We start from the raw sequence: 18,062 nt of genomic DNA on the forward strand, positions 1-18,062 counted from the left end.
CTAGTCTCTTCCTAAAACTGAAATCCATTTTGATATCCAGGTATAGTTACAGCCTCTCACACTCACTGATGGGGGAAAGTAGATCATCTACTAATAAAAGGAAATTTCCCATGAGCCTCTTGGATCCAGTGAATCAAGCAACAGTAGCACAGGAAATAATTAAACTGATTTGGAAAAGCAGGGCACAAGACAGATAAACACAACAAGCCATCAACATTCAATCATGCAAGATGAAAATGAAATTCAAGACATCTAAGATGTTAAATGTCTGGGCCAATGCATCGCACCATAACTATTTATTTAAGTGTGTCTTTGTCATCTCAAAATGTTGACTATAACAGATGAATTATCCGTGAGCTTCTTCAGCAACAACAATAAAAATCCTATTCTATATTCAACTGAAATCCACAGGTATACAAATTGCCTTTGTATACGTTTTTGTTTTTTCGATTTGTTTAACTTCACTGGAATGGTGAAACTTAAAGGTTTTGGCATTTGCGAAAACAAACCATGGACATGATTCGAAAAGGTTAAATGGTCCTGAAAAAATAATAGTCACACTTGTGCTCCTTGTGGTCAAAAATGACGGCATTGGAAATGAACGGGAAATTAATTTCACCCGGTGGAGACGAGTGGTACTGCGGCCAAACTAAATCTGACAGAAAGCTCATTTTTTGGAATTTGGAACACAACTTGATTAGATTTATGACTTTGATTTTCTCGACGTTTTAGAGTAAAAAAAGTTTTAGGAAAATATATATTTCATATAAAATTTCAAAATAGTATTTTTGTGGATTTTTCACTTCAGCACTCAATCTGCCAAGTGTCTTCTTTAAAAAGACACCAAACTTAAAGGAGTCGTTCACTTTTAAAAAACTTTTGTTGATAATTTACTCACCCCCGTGTCATCCAAGATGTCCATGTCATTCTTTCTTCAGTCGAAAATAAATTAAATTTGGGCTTTAAATGATTCCAGATGATGAATAAGGGTTTTATATTTATTTTTCTTTATCAAGCGATCGTTTCGCTTGATAAGACCCTTATTCATCGTCTGGAGTTGTCTAAAGCCCTTTGAACAGTTTGCAGTTTGCACTGAAACTGTCTTTTGGACCTTGAACCGTTTGGTTCCCATTGAAGTCCATTATATGGAGAAAAATCCTGGAATGTTTATCAAAAATCTTCATTTCTTTTCAACTGAAGAAAGAAAGACATGGACATCTTGGATGACACTGGGGTGAATAAATGATCAGCAAAAGTGAACTACCCCTTTAAGTATGTGCTTGAAAGAATTCAGGATTTATCATCAATTTAAGTTGGAAATTTAGTTGAAACAACAACAACAAAAAGTGGTCATCAGAGGGTTAAATACATACTGAATATAATTCAAACCAAAATAAATATATAAAATAAAATTTAAAAATCACATCATTCCATCCATCCAAAGCAGCATGAACTTTGGCGTTGCTGCTCCAGCGTCTTGGACCAAAGGAAGGGAAATACCCCGGATGAATGGCCAGTCCATCACAAAATCACATACTGCATAGAATATTATTTAATAATTTCAGACAGATGGGGAAGCTCAAAAATAGACACATGGTGTCTATCATCTGGTTCTTCTAGACAGTTCCATTGATTATTATGTAAGTGATCACATGTCCCATGTGCACATGGTCTAAGAAGTTACCCAAACTCCGACATGTCCTCTATGGCGTATCAAAACAGCTTTGTTCAATGCTACAGGTTAAGCTGCAGGATTTACAATATTAGCTAATAAACGTTTTTTAAGGGCAGGTTTAAAGGCACAGCCCACCAAACTCAATGACTGTCTTACAGGGAGGGAGAGAAAGAGAGAGAGAGAGAGAGAGAGAGAGAGGAAACTAGGGCACTATTATCTGACCTCTTTTTCTTTTTCCAAGCAGAAGCAGAGATTTGTGGACAGCGAGCTGGAGTGAAGAGATCAACTAAACCAAAGCATCACTTCAAGAGCAGAGGCACTTTTAAACTCAAAGCTCACTTACCTTCAACGTTCACCATGCTAGAGGACCAGAAGACCAAGGTGAAGATCACCTTCCTGGTTATCCTGGTGGGCATCTCGTCCATGTTGGCGGCAGTGGTGACGGACCATTGGGCGGTTCTGAGTCCCAGGGTGGAGCAGCTCAACACCACCTGCGAAGCGGCCCACTTTGGACTCTGGAGACTGTGTAAAAAGAGTATCTTCATTGTGGAGGAAGACCCTGAGGGCAAAGGCTGTGGCCCTATCAGCCTGCCAGGAGGTAAGGAAGCTCACATCTACTGTGAGTTATTTCTCATGAACGCTATTAGCACACGTCCAGTCGATGTAGCCCAAAGGCATGGATCTGTCTTACTTATGAAGTTTTTGGAAGAGCACCTCATTTGTCTTAAGTTTTAAAGAAGCCAAGCCTACTTTCATCTTACATGCAGGGCAAGAAAGTTCAAGGTGAAAAGTCTAAGAGCTACATTAAACATTAACGCGCAATATGGGCGGGAGTCTGGTCTTCAAATGAAGGGTACAATATTTTAATAGCACCATTTTGAATTGCTGAGTGAGGTCAGATGTCTAATGAATCGAACAGGTGCCGATTGGCTGTTTATGATGTCATTAGGTTGTTTAAGGCTATAATAGATAGGTTAAGAAGATTTAGGAGCCGATGTGTGGTTTTGGATTAATGGAAGGCATATGAGCTGTATCTGTATCTACCCGTGGGAGACGAGAAATAACCCGACTGTTCATTACGCTGCTCTAGGGACGGATCAGCCTCATTTCATTCCTGAGCCCTAGCTCATGAGGTCAAACAGATTGAGGAGAAGAAGAAAAGAGTATGAAAAAGTAAATGCAATTCCCTCAAATGACAGTAAAGACTGATGAAGACTGTGTGCATTCATTGAATAGCTGCCTTGAAACCTTCCGTTCCTGACAATTAAAGGAGTAGTTCACTTTTGAAAAAGCTTTTGCTGATAATTTACTCACCCCCATGTCATCCAAGATGTCCATGTCTTTCTTTCATCAGTCGAAAAGAAATTAAGGTTTTTGATGAAAACATTCCAGGATTTTTTTCCATATAATGCACTTACATGGGAACCAAACGGTCCAAGGTCCAAAAGACAGTTAATAACAGTTTCAGATGCAGCTTCAAATGTCTTTAAACGACACCAGACGATGAATAAGGGTCTTATCATGCGAAACGATCGGTTATTTCAAAACTTATTCCAAAAATGTAACTTTTCTAAGGACAAATGCTAGCCTTGCTCTATTCTCTGAGGCGCGTTTGTAACGTCACGTAATACGTAATTACGTTCAAAAGGTCACGGGCGACGTAGCCGAAAGTACAGAGTCAGTGTTTACAAGTTGAACGCATAGGTTGACCGTGCAAACAAACTCAAACGCCGTTTACAAAAAATGAATTAAAAGGTAAAACAACGATGTCGGACGATTTTGATTCTGTACTTCCGGCTACGTTGCCCGTGACCTTTTGAACGTAATTACGTATTACGTGACGTTACAAACGCGCCTCACGGAATAGAGCAAGGCTAGCATTTGTCCTTAGAAAAGTTACATTTTTGGAATAAGCATTGAAATAACCGATCGTTTCGCATGATAAGACCCTTATTCATCGTCTGATATCGTTTAAAGACATTTGAAGCTGCATCTGAAACTGTTATTAACTGTCGTTTGGACCTTGGACCGTCTGGTTCCCATTGAAGTCCATTATATGGAGAAAAATCCTGGAATGTTTTCATCAAAAACCTTAATTTTTTTTCGACTGAGGAAAGAAAGACATGGACATCTTGGATGACATGGGGGCGAGTAAATTATCAGCAAAAGTTTTTTCAAAAGTGAACTAATCCTTTAACCGTCAACTGTGCTCTGCAAACATACTTGTGAAATACAGATGATAGAATATTGACAGATATAACAAAAATTGATTAGTGAGGTTGGAGTGGATGGATTTAAGGAAGAGAGGGCTCTGAAACAATAGAAACAAGTGGAATGAATAGGTAATTGGGTCCTATTTTATGCAGGGGGCAGTAAGACCAGCATCCTCTATTTATCACACTCCCACCATGTGCTCTTGTGAATGTCTGGAGAGAATCTCATCCTTAAGCAATGCCCCAAGATTTCACATCAACTATGGATGGCAGAAGGACAGCGGCCTGCAGTTTCAATCGTGTATCCATCCAACACATTCTCATCCCAAGGCGTCATATACAGCGCTTTTTCACATCCAACGCACATGGCACCCTTTAGCGTCAATATAACAAGCATAGAGTATGGGTAGGTTTAGGTCTGGGGTAGGTTTAGGGTTAGACCACTAGGAGGCGCCTTCTGCCCCATATATATCCGCCTCTCATATTGACGCTAAAGGGTGCCATGTGTGTTGGATGTCTACGCATTGGCAAAAGCGTCGTATATGACGCCTTGGGATGAGAGCGGGCTGATCCATCATAGTTACTTATCTTAGACGTGTTGACAACTTACTATTATAGGGCACTACATCTCGCCGTCCAGCATGTAGCATCAGCCTTAAATGCCATTGGACCATTTATGGACCTGATAACCACTTATCTAATGTGTATTTTACACAAAATGGAAACAGCTTTCTTAAAGCAGCAAGCTCCAATCTGGTTGTCTGGCTTTACTGGGAATCAAATCTTTCCAGAATTATCCCCAGGAAGAAGTCAAAGGTTTGCTCGCTTAGCTAGTTGCTTTGAGCTGAGATCTTTTAAAGGTCAAGACTTAGTAGCAAGTAAATAAGATATCCTTAACTACACCTATTGCGCTTTACTCTCAGGGATATTTCAAATGTAGCCCCCTATTATACCACACCACTAAACTTCATGTAAAAACATGAACAGTGGGTGGTTCTGGGATAAGCTGCAGTGTGTACTAGACCTTATGCCCATAGTCAAAAATCTGCCTAGGCAAGACTATCAATAACACATAAAGAACTAGCCATTATTTCATCAAAAATCTAAACTAGGATGTCCTTTGAAAAAGAGTAGGGGTGTAACCCCGGCATCCTGGCCAAATTTGCCCCTTGGCCTCTGTCCATCATGGCCTCCTAATCATCCCTATATACTAATTGTCTCTTCTCCACCAATAAGCTGGTGTGTGGTGAGCGTTCTGGCGCAATATGGCTGCCATCGCATCATCCAGGTGGATGCTGCACATTGGTGGTGGTTGAGGAGATCCCCCCCCCCCCCCCTCTATGTGAAGCGCTTTGAGGTCCCAGAAAAAGCGCTATATAAATGTAACGAATTATTATTATTATTACTAACTTTAATTTTAGAGCTCGGCAGTCAAAATTAACCAAATCTGTGGTTTGTCAAACATTTTTTCATGACACTCCCTACTGGAAAATCTAACATAAACCAGCATGAATTCCATGCTGGTCCTAGCTGGTTTACGCTAGTACAGTGTTGGTCTAGCAGGTGGACCAGCATAGTCATGCTGTTATCAAACAAAGCTGTACTGGAGTATCTGGTCCACCAGCACTACCACTTCCTGTGCTGGTGGCCAGCAAACTAGCAAGCACCATCCCTTGCTGGCACCAGCATGCAAAACAGACCTTATGCTGCTGACCAGCAATTAGGGTTGGGTATCGAGAATCGAGTATCGATTGGAACCGGGACTAACTTTTCATTTTTCCCAGAATCGTTCAAAAGTTAAAATTTCGATTCCTAGTTTCGATATTCACAGTCCGCCGAGCGGAAGAAGAAACCGCTGAACAACACCAACGAAGAAGCGTCTACCGGAAGTGTTGGCATAACCGCGCGAGTCGAACATGAGTAGCTTACGTCGGCGGTCCAAAGTGTGGCTTCACTTTTCTAAAACTAACGAAATCTCGGCAAAATGCAAAATTTGTGACAAAAGGAGTATTTGTGACAGAAGGAGTATTTCCTTCAGAAACACCGTTGGTTAGCAAGGTTTGCTAAACTTTTTTGACCCTGCCTCTTAAAAGAATCGGAATCGGAATCGAGAATCGTTGGGAACCGGAATCGAAACAAGGAATCGGAATCAGAATCGTTCAAATTCAAACGATACCCAACCCTACCAGCAATGCTGAATTTTTTAGTCGGGGACTGCACAGACTTTGCTCAAACCAAACCCTGAAGCTCTCACTTTTAGACACATTAGGAGATACGCAGTTCAATCAGGTGGTGGCTTGCAGTCTTGGGAGACACTTGTTGATATTCCTGGCCTAGTGGGAGACTTTGTGCTGGAAAAGGTTAGAAAGCACCTAACCTTGAGGCTCCACAGACACCTTACAGAGAGCAGCCGTTCTAAGTGACGTCCCATGAGACAAGGTGTGGCCCAGTTCACACTAGTACTGCAAACACCATTGCCTGGGGAATGGTTAGATTTGGATAGCCTCTTGAACTGCACAGAAGAAGCCATGAGCCAAAAACATAGCATTTAAGCAATTATATTCCTGCTTGCTCAGTGATTCTTGGCTTCACTCCCAGACTTGCTCCTCACAGAGGGAAAAGAAGAATTGTCAGTGTTGGCGAGACTCATCAAGTTCTTCAAGGGAATCTAGCATTTCACACTCATTCAACACTCAGGTCTGTTAAAATATCTCTTGATCTTTCCAGTGGAGTTAATTATGCGAAGGCCCACTGTGAATCTTCTTTCGTTTTCCACTTAAGACAGACAGTATCTTTGACCAATAAGAAGGGAATGACAATTTAAATTTTTCGATTAACTATTCATATGGTACTTTTGTATGGCAGGTGTTTTTTCTGTTGGTCCGCCAAACTTCTGCAAAGGCCCGGAGGCCCCGGAGGAAGTCACTTCCCTTGTGTGACCCAAATACATAAGCACCATTAGCGGGTTAGCTGCTTTAAATGTGTCCTCCTCCTCCTCTCACATTGACCCAGAATCTAACGGTCACTCAAGTTGACAAAAGAGGACACCTCTGTTTTCTTGAGCTACTGCTCCATATTTCCTGGGATAAAAACAGCACAGCCACCTAAATGCCTGTTCACACCAGGACGAATTTCGTGAGCGTGACGTTTAACGCCTCGTGAATAAACAAAGGGCGCCAATGTGAGTACGCGTAAAACGCCACGTGTAAAAGCGTCATTCGTTTTTTTAGTTTGAGCTAGTTTTGCTCACGTGTTTGGAGCTTCTGAAGTTACAGTAAAACACAACTTGGGGGCGCTCAAACACAAAACGGTCTTGCCGAGCACACATATGCAACGGCGAAAAAGATATACGCCAAGTAGCGTCGCCGTCTACACAGCCAGGAAGAAATACGACGAGGAAGATGCGAGGCAAGATGAATGTAGAGCTGCTGGTCTCGTTGGTGTTAGAACATAAAGAACTACAAGGGTTGGACAATGAAACTGAAACACTGGCCAATGTTGGAGGTTTCACATCTATATGCCTGGCGGCCAATCTTCAGAGTGAAGCACGGATGGATCAGTGATGGTTTGAGCTCCAATATCATGACAATCCTGATTGTATTTGATGGACACGACACTGCTGAGGACTACCAAACCCTTCTGGAGATTCATGAGTACCTGATGCTCAAACCGTGTATCAGCATGATCATGCACCAACACACACAGCAAGACTTGTGACAGAAGGGTTTGATGAAGATGAAAGTGACGTTGAACATCTCCCATGGTCTGACAGTCACCAGATCTGAATATTATTGAGGTGTTTTGGAGGAGCGAGTCCACCAGCATCATATAGTGACCTGGACACTGTTCTGGAAGAGGAACGGCTCATAATCCCTCTGGTCACTGTGAAGGACTTCTATCTGTCAATTGGTGCTGTATTTGGATGCAAAATGAGGCCCTCACCATTCTAACAAATTATTGTGTTGTAAAATCAGGTGTTTCAGTTTCATTGTCCAACCCCTGTATATGACAAACGCGACAGCGAAGTACAAACATCTTGATAAAAGAGAACTTATATGGAGAACTTATATGGAGTGGTATTGCAGAGCAAATTGGCACCATCTAATGTCAGGGAACGAATTTGCATGTTCACTCGGCTCATCGTCAGCGAAAATCGCTTGGGTGTGAACACAAAAAACACGTTGAAAAACCCTGACGAATAACGCGCGCTGATATTCGTCTCGGTGTGTACGGGCCTTAAAGAGTAACTAAACATTTTAACCAACTTTTTTTAGTTAATGATCTGTAAGAATGGATCTTTAATAATACCAGTCATTGATTCGAGTAACTTTTTTGACATTTGTGTATAAAGTGTTTTATTTCTACAATATATGGTGTAAAAACGTCTTAGTGCTGCCCTCTTCAGGTTGAACGGTGGCTACTGCAGTTGAATTTTCCTATTGGATGTTCCGCACTTTGTGACGTACACACGTTTCAGCTCACCACGCGAGCTACGCCCTTGGCAGTATAAAAACCATCTTCTGTCGTCAAAACCACTGTAGCGGGTCAGGAATTGGAATTCGGAGTATTGAAAACGATCAGGATAGAGTGTTTTAGCATCTATTTCGTCCCCTCTATCTCCGCTGGGGTCTGCCCACTTTTTCAGCATTTTCAAATATTGCCAGTGGGTGGAGTCAGGCTCTGACCAGGGGTTTAGTTACCCTTTAAAGGTGCTCGGAAGCCTCACACTTAAGGCAACTTGTCAAGCCCAATGGTCTGTTTGCATGAGTCACTAAATAGAGTGAGCTTTAATCAAAATGTAAAAAAAACTAAAATGACAGCCACTGCAACCCAGCAATCGACCTCCTCCCTGAAATAAGTGCTTCCATTAACAAACCTGCGAGGTCAATGATACGCCCCAAATTGCTATTTTCGGCTCCTCATTTTGCTCGGCGGTGCTGCTGAACTGAAAAGACTCATTCTGTTCTTTTTGAGCTTTAGGTACAATCAAGCTGAAAAACAGATCTGCCTACATGCAGAGCAAGGTCGCGTGGCACAGGTCTTACGTTGGATAGGTGCCAGGGGGAAAAAAATTACAGATTTGTCAAAGAGTTGCCCTTTTATTTGGAACTGATTCATGATCGTTCTGTCAGTGCGTGTCTCTAAATGTATGAAGGACGCTGACAAGCCTACTGAAGCAAGACAGGTGAAGAAGAGGACATGAAGAGACATTCAATGGCTTGGAAAACAGGCATCTCCATGAAACCCTCTATTACAAGAAACGGCTTGAAACGCAATTAAAATCCAGTCTCAGTTTGTGGGATGAGGGTGTTGAAATGCTAAAGCATGGTTATTTTTCCCCAGGCAACTGACCACGACCCAAAACGTGTATTAGCCTACACATGGAGGCAAACATTATGGCCAAAAGCTCTCAGAGAGACGCCCATTGAGAGATGAACTCATCCACAACAGCTTGCGCTAAGGGCCTGTGATGGGAATAGGCAAATAAGCTGAGTAAATCACAGTCTAAAGCAGCACAGCGCGATGCATCCCATTCTCTCGCCTCAGTCAGTCTGCCTTTACTAATAAAGCTAAGACCAGCCTGTTGCTAGGTAACCTACAGATAGGCCTCCCCCACCCCCCACTTGTGGTGGAGATATTTGGTCCAGCGTAACAAACAACTCCTCTGTCAGTTCCCAATCTCATGTCTTTCTCCCGGCACAGGGGATGCTGAGGTTGCTTTATGAGTTTAATCTAAAGAAGAGGTTCCTACCGAAAGAACTCTTATTTAACGAGACTTTCCCATTGCCCAGGGACGTGCGGGACGGAGGCCTCATTTTGCGATGCAACCTGATGAACTCATTGGTGAGAAGCTCATTTCTTGGGGCGAATATTAGGGAATTGTGCAACCAAAAGTGTTGGGAGGGTGAAATAATGGTAGGAAGCAAAGTACAGCTAATTTCCCCCCCTTGCCGAAAAAACAAACAAACACATACATGAACTAATCATGTGCATCTTATTACAGAATCCTGTCATACAGCAAGTAATCGTAATCACATGCCCTCTGCACATACTTCAGAATTCCCAATCCATTCAATGGACACACACGAATGCCTGGCTTGTTTTCGCGCACCCGGCTATGGAGAAATGTCAAGCAGACTCATTGGTAGTTTGGCTGCATCGTAACGACAGGCTACGGCAGCACCTGCAACCCTCAGCTACAATAACTGTTTTCATCTTGTTTTGCAGTCAAGAACTGCTCATACTTCAAACACTTCACATCAGGGGAAGAGGCTGAAGTTTTTGAAGTAAAGACTCAGAAAGGTAAGGTTCTCTGACTTTGAAATCACGTGAGGATATTGTAAAGGCTTTCACTTAAAACCAAGCAGAGATTAGGGGATAAGTAAACTAGGAATTTGAATGAACTGTTGCACTGCACCGATTACACAACAGACAATAAAAACACTTCAAATCTTACAGCTTGTTGAGTAGAGGTATAAGCCATCTTTTTATTTCTGCTTGATCAATGTCAAACAAAACCTGGAACTTGCATTGAAGGAGTGACCCAAAGCAGAATGTTAAAGAGATTTGGGGACAGACTTATTTTGATTTAGGATAGTATAGCAACACTCTGAACACCCTAGAAAACTCATGACAACTTAGGAATGCAACCGTGCTAACAGGGAATGTTCTCTGAACTTTGTGTTCTTCGATTAACATTAATTAACTTTAAAGACTCAACCCTCTGATGGTCCTCGGTCACTTCTGACCGAATAATTTTCTGTTTTGAATTTTAAGAAATCACAGCTTCATCGGAAGGTTATGACACTTGGTGACTTTTCTGACATTTGGTATGTGAATACAAGAAAAAATAGAGGTTATGATCCGAGCATGCTAAGTGGTCGTAAAAAAAATAGTCACACTCGTGGTCTTCGGTCAAAAATGACCGACCCATAGGAAATGAATGGGAAATTTACAAAAACAATCTACAAATCGGCCACGTTTTTAAAAGAAAGTATTACCGCAGTTAAAAAAATTCACACCCACTCACTCACACACACATACAAACACACTTTTATACACATACACACCATTAAATTCAGATTACAAAAAATCTGTTTTGAATTTTTTTAAATCACAGCTTCATTTGAATGTTACGAAACTTGGTGACATTTGTGGCATTAGGGATGTGAACACACAAAAAAATTGAGTTCATGATCCGAGCATGCTAAGTGGTCGTAAAAAAAAATAGTCACAATTTTGGTCTTCTGTCAAAAATGACCCCCATTCAAAAAAAAAATCTAAAATTAAATGAGAAATCATTTTTGAGACTGTTTCAAATATATATTCAAATCCACACAAAAATAAATGTGTTCATAAACAGCTGGGGAATTCACATGCTTCTCACATGCCTCTAACACCGTGGTTCTACGCTTTTTCTCTATACTTTAACCAGATGGTGCTAATTTTCTTCAAAAAACATTTTTTTTTTTTTCTGAAGGCCTAAACTCTATATTAAACTAAAATACTGCATTAAAAAAAATAATAATAATATATATAGAAAAATATATATATTTTTCCATGGCAAAAACAGACCATAAATATTGCATAAATATTAATAAATTAAATCAAATTGTCTCAAAATACTAAATGAAAAAGAATAAATATTATAGAACAAAAATAAATTGCATTGGTTTTTACTGGGATGGAGGAAGTTTCATTCTTAGGTGTCCGGTCACTTCTGACCGGGAAGGCTCAGGACGTGACTCCTAAACGAAGACCATCAGAGGGTTAAGTGCCTTGAAATGCGCAGCAGTATTCAATGTGTTGATTTTATTTCCACTGAAACAGGATGAATGGGCAGGATATATTGAGTAGCTCCTCCTCTTTTTAAAAAAAAAAAAAGCCAATAGCGTTTCATTTATATCACAGCCTGGCCAGAGCTGTTGAACTGCGTAAAGCCGCAGTTTCCTCCTAATGTCGCTTTAAAGTATAGAATTCTGTGCAGAATTAAAATGTGTTCGATATGTTTTCTGGTCTGCGGTGACTCGATCATATGATCCGCTCTGTGATATCACACCTCTGGACTGGAGTGGACTGTGTTCACGCTGCGGACATTAAACTGAATTTAACTCCTTCACCCCAATGGAAAGCATATTCGCCCTCATGTTGTTCCAACCTCGTAAGACCTTCGTTCATCTTCGGAACACAATTTAAGATATTTTTGATGAAATCTGAGAGCTGGATCACTCCTCCATAGGCTGGGATCGTAAAAAAGACATTGTTAAAGACATTGTTAAAATAGTCTGAGTGACTACAGTGGCTCTATCTTTAAGTTTTTCTAGCGATGAAAATACTTTTTATATACGCAAAAAATAAAATAAAAAAAATAACCACTTTTTTCAACTATTAATTTCCTACTCAGTGGGCCATGAGACTTCACGTGTAACAGGCGTTTTTGAGTTGTACGTCAAGTGGGTGTGGGGGGCCAGCAAGTTTCAATCCTATGAAGCCTATGGAGGAGTACGGAAGTGTATAGCATATGCACTTGAAGAAAAAAAAATCTACTACTTTTTTTAATTAACAAGTTATTTATCTCAGAATTATGAGATAATTGTTCATGGAAAAAAGTTTTTGCTCTGTTTTTCTTTATTATCCTGTTAATTATCTCAGGATTATCAGATATTTTTGTTGAAAAAAATTAATTGGTCATTAATTCAGAAAAACAGAGCAAAAAAAATTTTTCCATGAAAAATTCTCGTAACTCTGAGATAATTAACTTGTTAATTCAGAAAAACAGAGCAACAACTTTTTTCAATGAAAAACTATCTCGTAATTCTGAGATAATTAACACGTTAATTCAGAAAAACAGAGTAGATTTTGTTTCCTAAAGTGAAAGCAATACGTTTTCGTAGAGGAGTGATCCAGCTCTCAGATTTAATCAAAAATATCTTAATTTGTGTTCCGAAGATGAACAAAAGTCTTATGCCTGGTTCAGATTACACAATTTTGGCATGATCCGTTTGACGTAGGGTGTTGTGGGGATTCGTAAACGACAACGGGCGTCGGGACGCAAGATTCGATCGTCATCATCTCATATAGTGTTTCATAGTGTGCGACAACCTACGCCGCGTCTGCGATGCTTCATGACATCACGAAAAAAAGACTAGCCTGTTCAATTTTTTTAACAGTCATCCACAACAGTTCTGTCACATATGAGATTGACCAATAGGAGCACAGAAGCTTGTCCGAACACAACTTTCAAAAATTGCGAAACGAAAGAGAGACGATGGTGCTAACGTTAAAACTAAAAGTAAAAATATATAAGAAAACAATATTTTACCTCAAGTTCTCTTCGGAGGATTGACAGCCCTTCGAGCAATCCAGGAACGTGTCCATTGTCGGGTTTTCTTTCTTTTTTACTTTTTTTTTCTGAACAAAGAACAGCCAATACAACACTCACCGCTTCATCCTTTGTTTGTTTACGTTCGTTTCCGGAAGTCACTCGCTACTAGTTTCGCCTTCCCGATGACTGCACGCGATGACTGGTCAGGAAGCAATGCGTAGTCTGACATGTTTCTTTTCCACGACAAGACAAGATTTTAGGAGTCAAAATCACGTAATCTGACACAGTGGCTATCGTAACAGACAAACAAAATTGTGTAATCTGAACCAGGCATTACAGGGTTGGAACAACATGAGGGCGAGTAATTACTGACAGATTTTCATTTTGGGGTGAATTTGGGGTTAGCAAAAATGTTTTCAGAACATATTTTTGTTAGCTGAGAACATAAGCAAGTAACTTTCCCAAGATATAATTAATAATATCTTGTTCTTCTTATTGCTAGATCTTTGTCGCTCACAGGTAATGTTCAACAAGCACAAGCAGTGCAATCTGGCAACCAAATATGGCCACTGGCATTACATTTTCCACCTACTTGAGCAAAGTGCATCTTGGCTATTTCAAGCGCTAGCTCAGTCATTGAGTTTAGTAAGCAATAAGGTACTCAAGGCAAGTGCTGTATCGTGAATAAGTCACGGCTGAAGGGCGTTGTTAGGCACGAACCCCTTCAGCCTTTACTTATTCACGATACAGCACTTGCCTCGAGTACCTCATTGCTTTTATAAAACGGTTACCACACAATAAAAATATTAAAGTAAAAAAAAAAAAAAACGTATTAGTGCAACTTTCATGAAGTAAAATCACTAAAAGCCTTCCTTCCGCTAGAAAAAAATAGTCCCTGACCATGAACAGCAACAACGCTCCAATGTGTAGTATGCATGAAAGCTCAAATAAACACAACGGCGGTCATAGCCGTGTTTAATCATGGATAAAGCACAGCTATTGACCAATCAGTGTCAAGGACTGGAATTAACCCTTTTATAAAGAGGAATAAAGCCTTAAATGCGACGAGACGTGAAGCCACACAGTTCCTGAGCCACATCCTAAAATGTCAATAGTCATTCACACTATTGATCTGTCTGTATTACTAATTAATGATGTTAAACGCAACATTAGTCTAGAGGTCAGGCTGATTAGCAATATAAACTGAATTAGCAGGGTAGATGAAGTCATCCTTCAATGATTTGATTGTGAGAACAAGGTGTCTAGAGAGGTGAATGCGAGTTATTTTGGTGAAGGAACTGCATTTAAAACATTGACATTAATTACAACGAAACAGAAATATACTGTAAGTAAACTTGATAAACCTACCAAAAACAAGGACAAACAGTTAGCTTGTGTTGAAACTTCTCGCTAAAATAACTCTTCCAACAATCCGACAACATTGCTGAGTCTTAACCATGAAACAAATAAATAAATATTATTTTTAATTACCTATCAGACATCACAATGCACCCAAAGCTACAATTGGTCAAACTAAAGTCTTTCTTTTTCAGTCAGCATGCTAGCAGATTAGCATAGCACAAATTTATTAATTGTGATACATATCCCAGACAGCAAACTGACATTGAATCAACGTGGAAACGACGTCTCTCATGACATTGAAACAACGTTGATTTTGCTCATCGAATTAACGTTGAACCAACGTCAGACGCGGCATTCTTCAAAGCTAAATGAAAATCGAAAATTGGTTTGCTTTCATAACGTTGAAACAACGTTGATTTCAAGTTGATTTTCCGTTAGTTTTGAAAGAATGACGCGTCTGACGTTGGTTCAACGTTAATTCGATGAGCAAAACAATGTCAGATCAACGTTGTTTCGATGTCATATTTCCACGTTGATTCAATGTCAGTTTGCTATCTGGGATATGTACGTCAGGTTTAAAATAAATAACAGACTCAATGGCAATTATCCTCAGCTGGGACGTCAAAGCCAGCACATAAAAAAAAAGTTCAATGTTAATATACAAAAGCGGGGCAACTTCAGTGCATTGACAGGATTTTAAGGAGACGATATGCGAGGAGGCCATGGCCTAACCTTTGTTCAATGGAAACGGTCCCGTTCTGGGATAGGATAAATCTTGTGAGAAGTCCGCGAAATAGAGGGCTCTGAAAGTTACACCTGAATGCATAACTGAAGCTTGATCTTGCTTTGATCCACACTGAGACTCACTGTGTGATTGTCTTCTGTCAGAGTACAACATCTCAGCTGCTGCCATCGCCATCTTCAGTCTGGCCTTCATGACGCTGGGCAGTCTCTGCCTCCTGGGGGCTTTTGGGAAGGGTAGAGACTACCTACTGAGACCAGCTGGCATGTTCTTTGCTTTTGCAGGTAAGCACAATGTTAAGCTGAGTTCATACTTTCTTGTGTTTTGATAATGATTTGCATGACTTCTAGTAGGCTACCATGGTACAGATATTATCAGCAAAAAAACTTTTGCTGATAATTTACTCACCCCCATGTCATCCAAGATGCCCATGTCTTTCTTTCTTCAGTCGAAAAGAAATTAAGGTTTTCGATGAAAATATTCCAGGATTTTTCTCCATATAATGGACTTCAATGGGAACCAAACGGTTCAAGGTCCAAATGACAGTTTCAGTGCAAACTGTTCAAAGGGCTTTAAACAATTCCAGACGATGAATAAGGGTCTTATCAAGCGAAACGATCGCTCATTTAAAAGATAAATAACAAAGGTAAGTTTTATAAGCACAAATGCAAAAATGAACAAAACTTTTTTCAAATCATTTGGTTCATTCAACGATCGAATTGAACAAAATGACTCGGAAAAAGTTCGAACAGGAGAGTCACGAACGCTCCTCACAGAACAGAGCAAGGCGAGCATTTGAGCTTATGAAACTTAAACTTTTTTTTTTAAATGAGCGATCGTTTCGCTTGATAAGAGCCTCATTCATCGTCTGGAATCGTTTAAAGCCCTTTGAACAAGTTTGCACTGAAACTGTCTTTTGGTTCCCACTGAAGTCCATTATATGGAGAAAAATCCTGGAATGTTTTCATCAAAAACCTTAATTTCTTTTCGACTGAAGAAAGAAAGACATGGACATCTTGGATGACATGGGGGCGAGTAAATTATCAGCAAAAGTTTTTTTAAAAGTGAACTACTCCTTATACTGTGTACATGCAAGTGTCTAGCAGGTCAAAAGCATTTATAAAGGACTTGCAGGATGGTGTGCTGGTGAATCAATAGTTTAAAACCCCCAGGCACCCACCTCTAAACCACCCTCTTGATTCTCCATTTAACCTTCCTCATCCTCACAGGCCTGTGTATCGTCATCTCCGTGGAGGTCATGAGGCAGTCGGTCAAACGCATGATCGACAGCGACGAGACCATATGGATCGAGTACTACTATTCATGGTCCTTCGCTTGCGCCTGCGCCGCCTTCACCCTCCTCTTCCTCAGTGGCCTCAGCCTCCTCATCATCTCCATGCCACACATGCCCAGAAACCCCTGGGAGACCTGCATGGACGCCGACCCGGATTCCATAGACTAGTGTAGCGTGCACCGCCGAGTAAGAGCGCAACGCAACTGACACAGGAGTCATACTAGCAGTGTGAATGACAATGAGATGCATTGACGCATTGCATTTATAGATGATGATAGTGATGCATTGATATTTTTAACTAAGCACTGACACAGTCATCTAATTATTACAAGGAATAGGTCATCCAAAATTTTTTTTTTTCGAAAAAATGCGAAATTTTTCTTTCTTCGAAAAATTCGAAATTCGAAATTTTCTTCGAAATTTTGCGAAATCGTGTAATGATTTGAAGGTGAGTAAATGATGACATAATTTACATTTTTGGGTGAACTATCCCTTTAAGACCCACATCTAATGTGAATTTTGTATGTTTTATTGTATTCATTTTTATTTGCATTCATGCTTATGCAATAGATGACAGCTTAGAATGTATTTATAAGTTTCCAATCTGTCATTCCTGAAACGGTGACATTAAATGTGCTGATAGATGAATGTAAAAGCATATTGGATCAGCAATGATATCCAGAGATGTATGATCAGTTTCAGGAAATGCAGATTGCACTTTAAAGTAAGGTAATCAAGTACAGGTTCATAATTCCCAGGTCATTTAAGATGTGATATATTCCTTTAGTAATGTCACACTTGAACTTCCTGCTCTTGAGTGAGTGAATCTCAGTGATCCTCAAGAAAGACTGTTAAACATTGTATTTGTTGATGTTTTTACTATTGAAACAGGACATGCTGAAGATCATCTTTTTTTTAAATAGCCAATAGCCTTTCAAAATGTGATTTACTACTTGCAATTGTTAGATTTTATTCATAATTAAGAGGGAGAGATATTCTCAATCTCATTTGATTGTATATGGTCCATTTTCCAAGATGACGAGGATATCAAATGTGTATTGTATGTTATCAAGGATTGTACAAATCCACAAAATGTTCATATAAATTCATATAGGACTACAAGCATACTCAGTGAGCTTATTTTGTTATCTTTGTGATTTAGCTTTATCCTTGAGGATATTGAATTTGTTTAAAATGAACACAGTCACCTAACACAGGTATTCAATTTTCATCTTCCTCAGTGCTTGATACACAGAGATACGAACAGTAATGGCGTCGGTTTTATCATATCGACTCAAGCGCGAGTCCACGACTTTTGGAAGTGCATCAAAGTGGATTTTTTTTTTCAGCAAAGAAAACGTCTCTACATGTCGACAACACGAACCCAACTCTTCCAGTCCTCTGCAACAACTACAGTTAAAGTAGATGTTGCATTCAGACGGCCAATGAAG

At 40.0% G+C, this 18,062-nt stretch overlaps 1 protein-coding gene across 1 annotated transcript; it reads left to right on the plus strand.

Annotated features, from left to right (window-relative positions):
• The first annotated feature begins 1,934 nt into the window (after nucleotides 1-1,934).
• Nucleotides 1,935-17,012, plus strand: cacng1b (calcium voltage-gated channel auxiliary subunit gamma 1b). Its single transcript, XM_039687325.2, has 4 exons — nucleotides 1,935-2,273; nucleotides 10,117-10,191; nucleotides 15,464-15,601; nucleotides 16,547-17,012. The coding sequence occupies exons 1-4, from the start codon at nucleotides 2,033-2,035 to the stop codon at nucleotides 16,777-16,779; spliced, it is 687 nt and encodes a 228-aa protein (XP_039543259.1). The 5' UTR covers nucleotides 1,935-2,032; the 3' UTR covers nucleotides 16,780-17,012.
• The last annotated feature ends 1,050 nt before the right edge of the window (nucleotides 17,013-18,062 follow it).

This window comes from Pimephales promelas, chromosome 3, assembly GCF_988280905.1.
Source record: "Pimephales promelas chromosome 3, fPimPro1.hap1.1, whole genome shotgun sequence".
NCBI classification, from domain to species: Eukaryota; Metazoa; Chordata; class Actinopteri; order Cypriniformes; family Leuciscidae; genus Pimephales; species Pimephales promelas.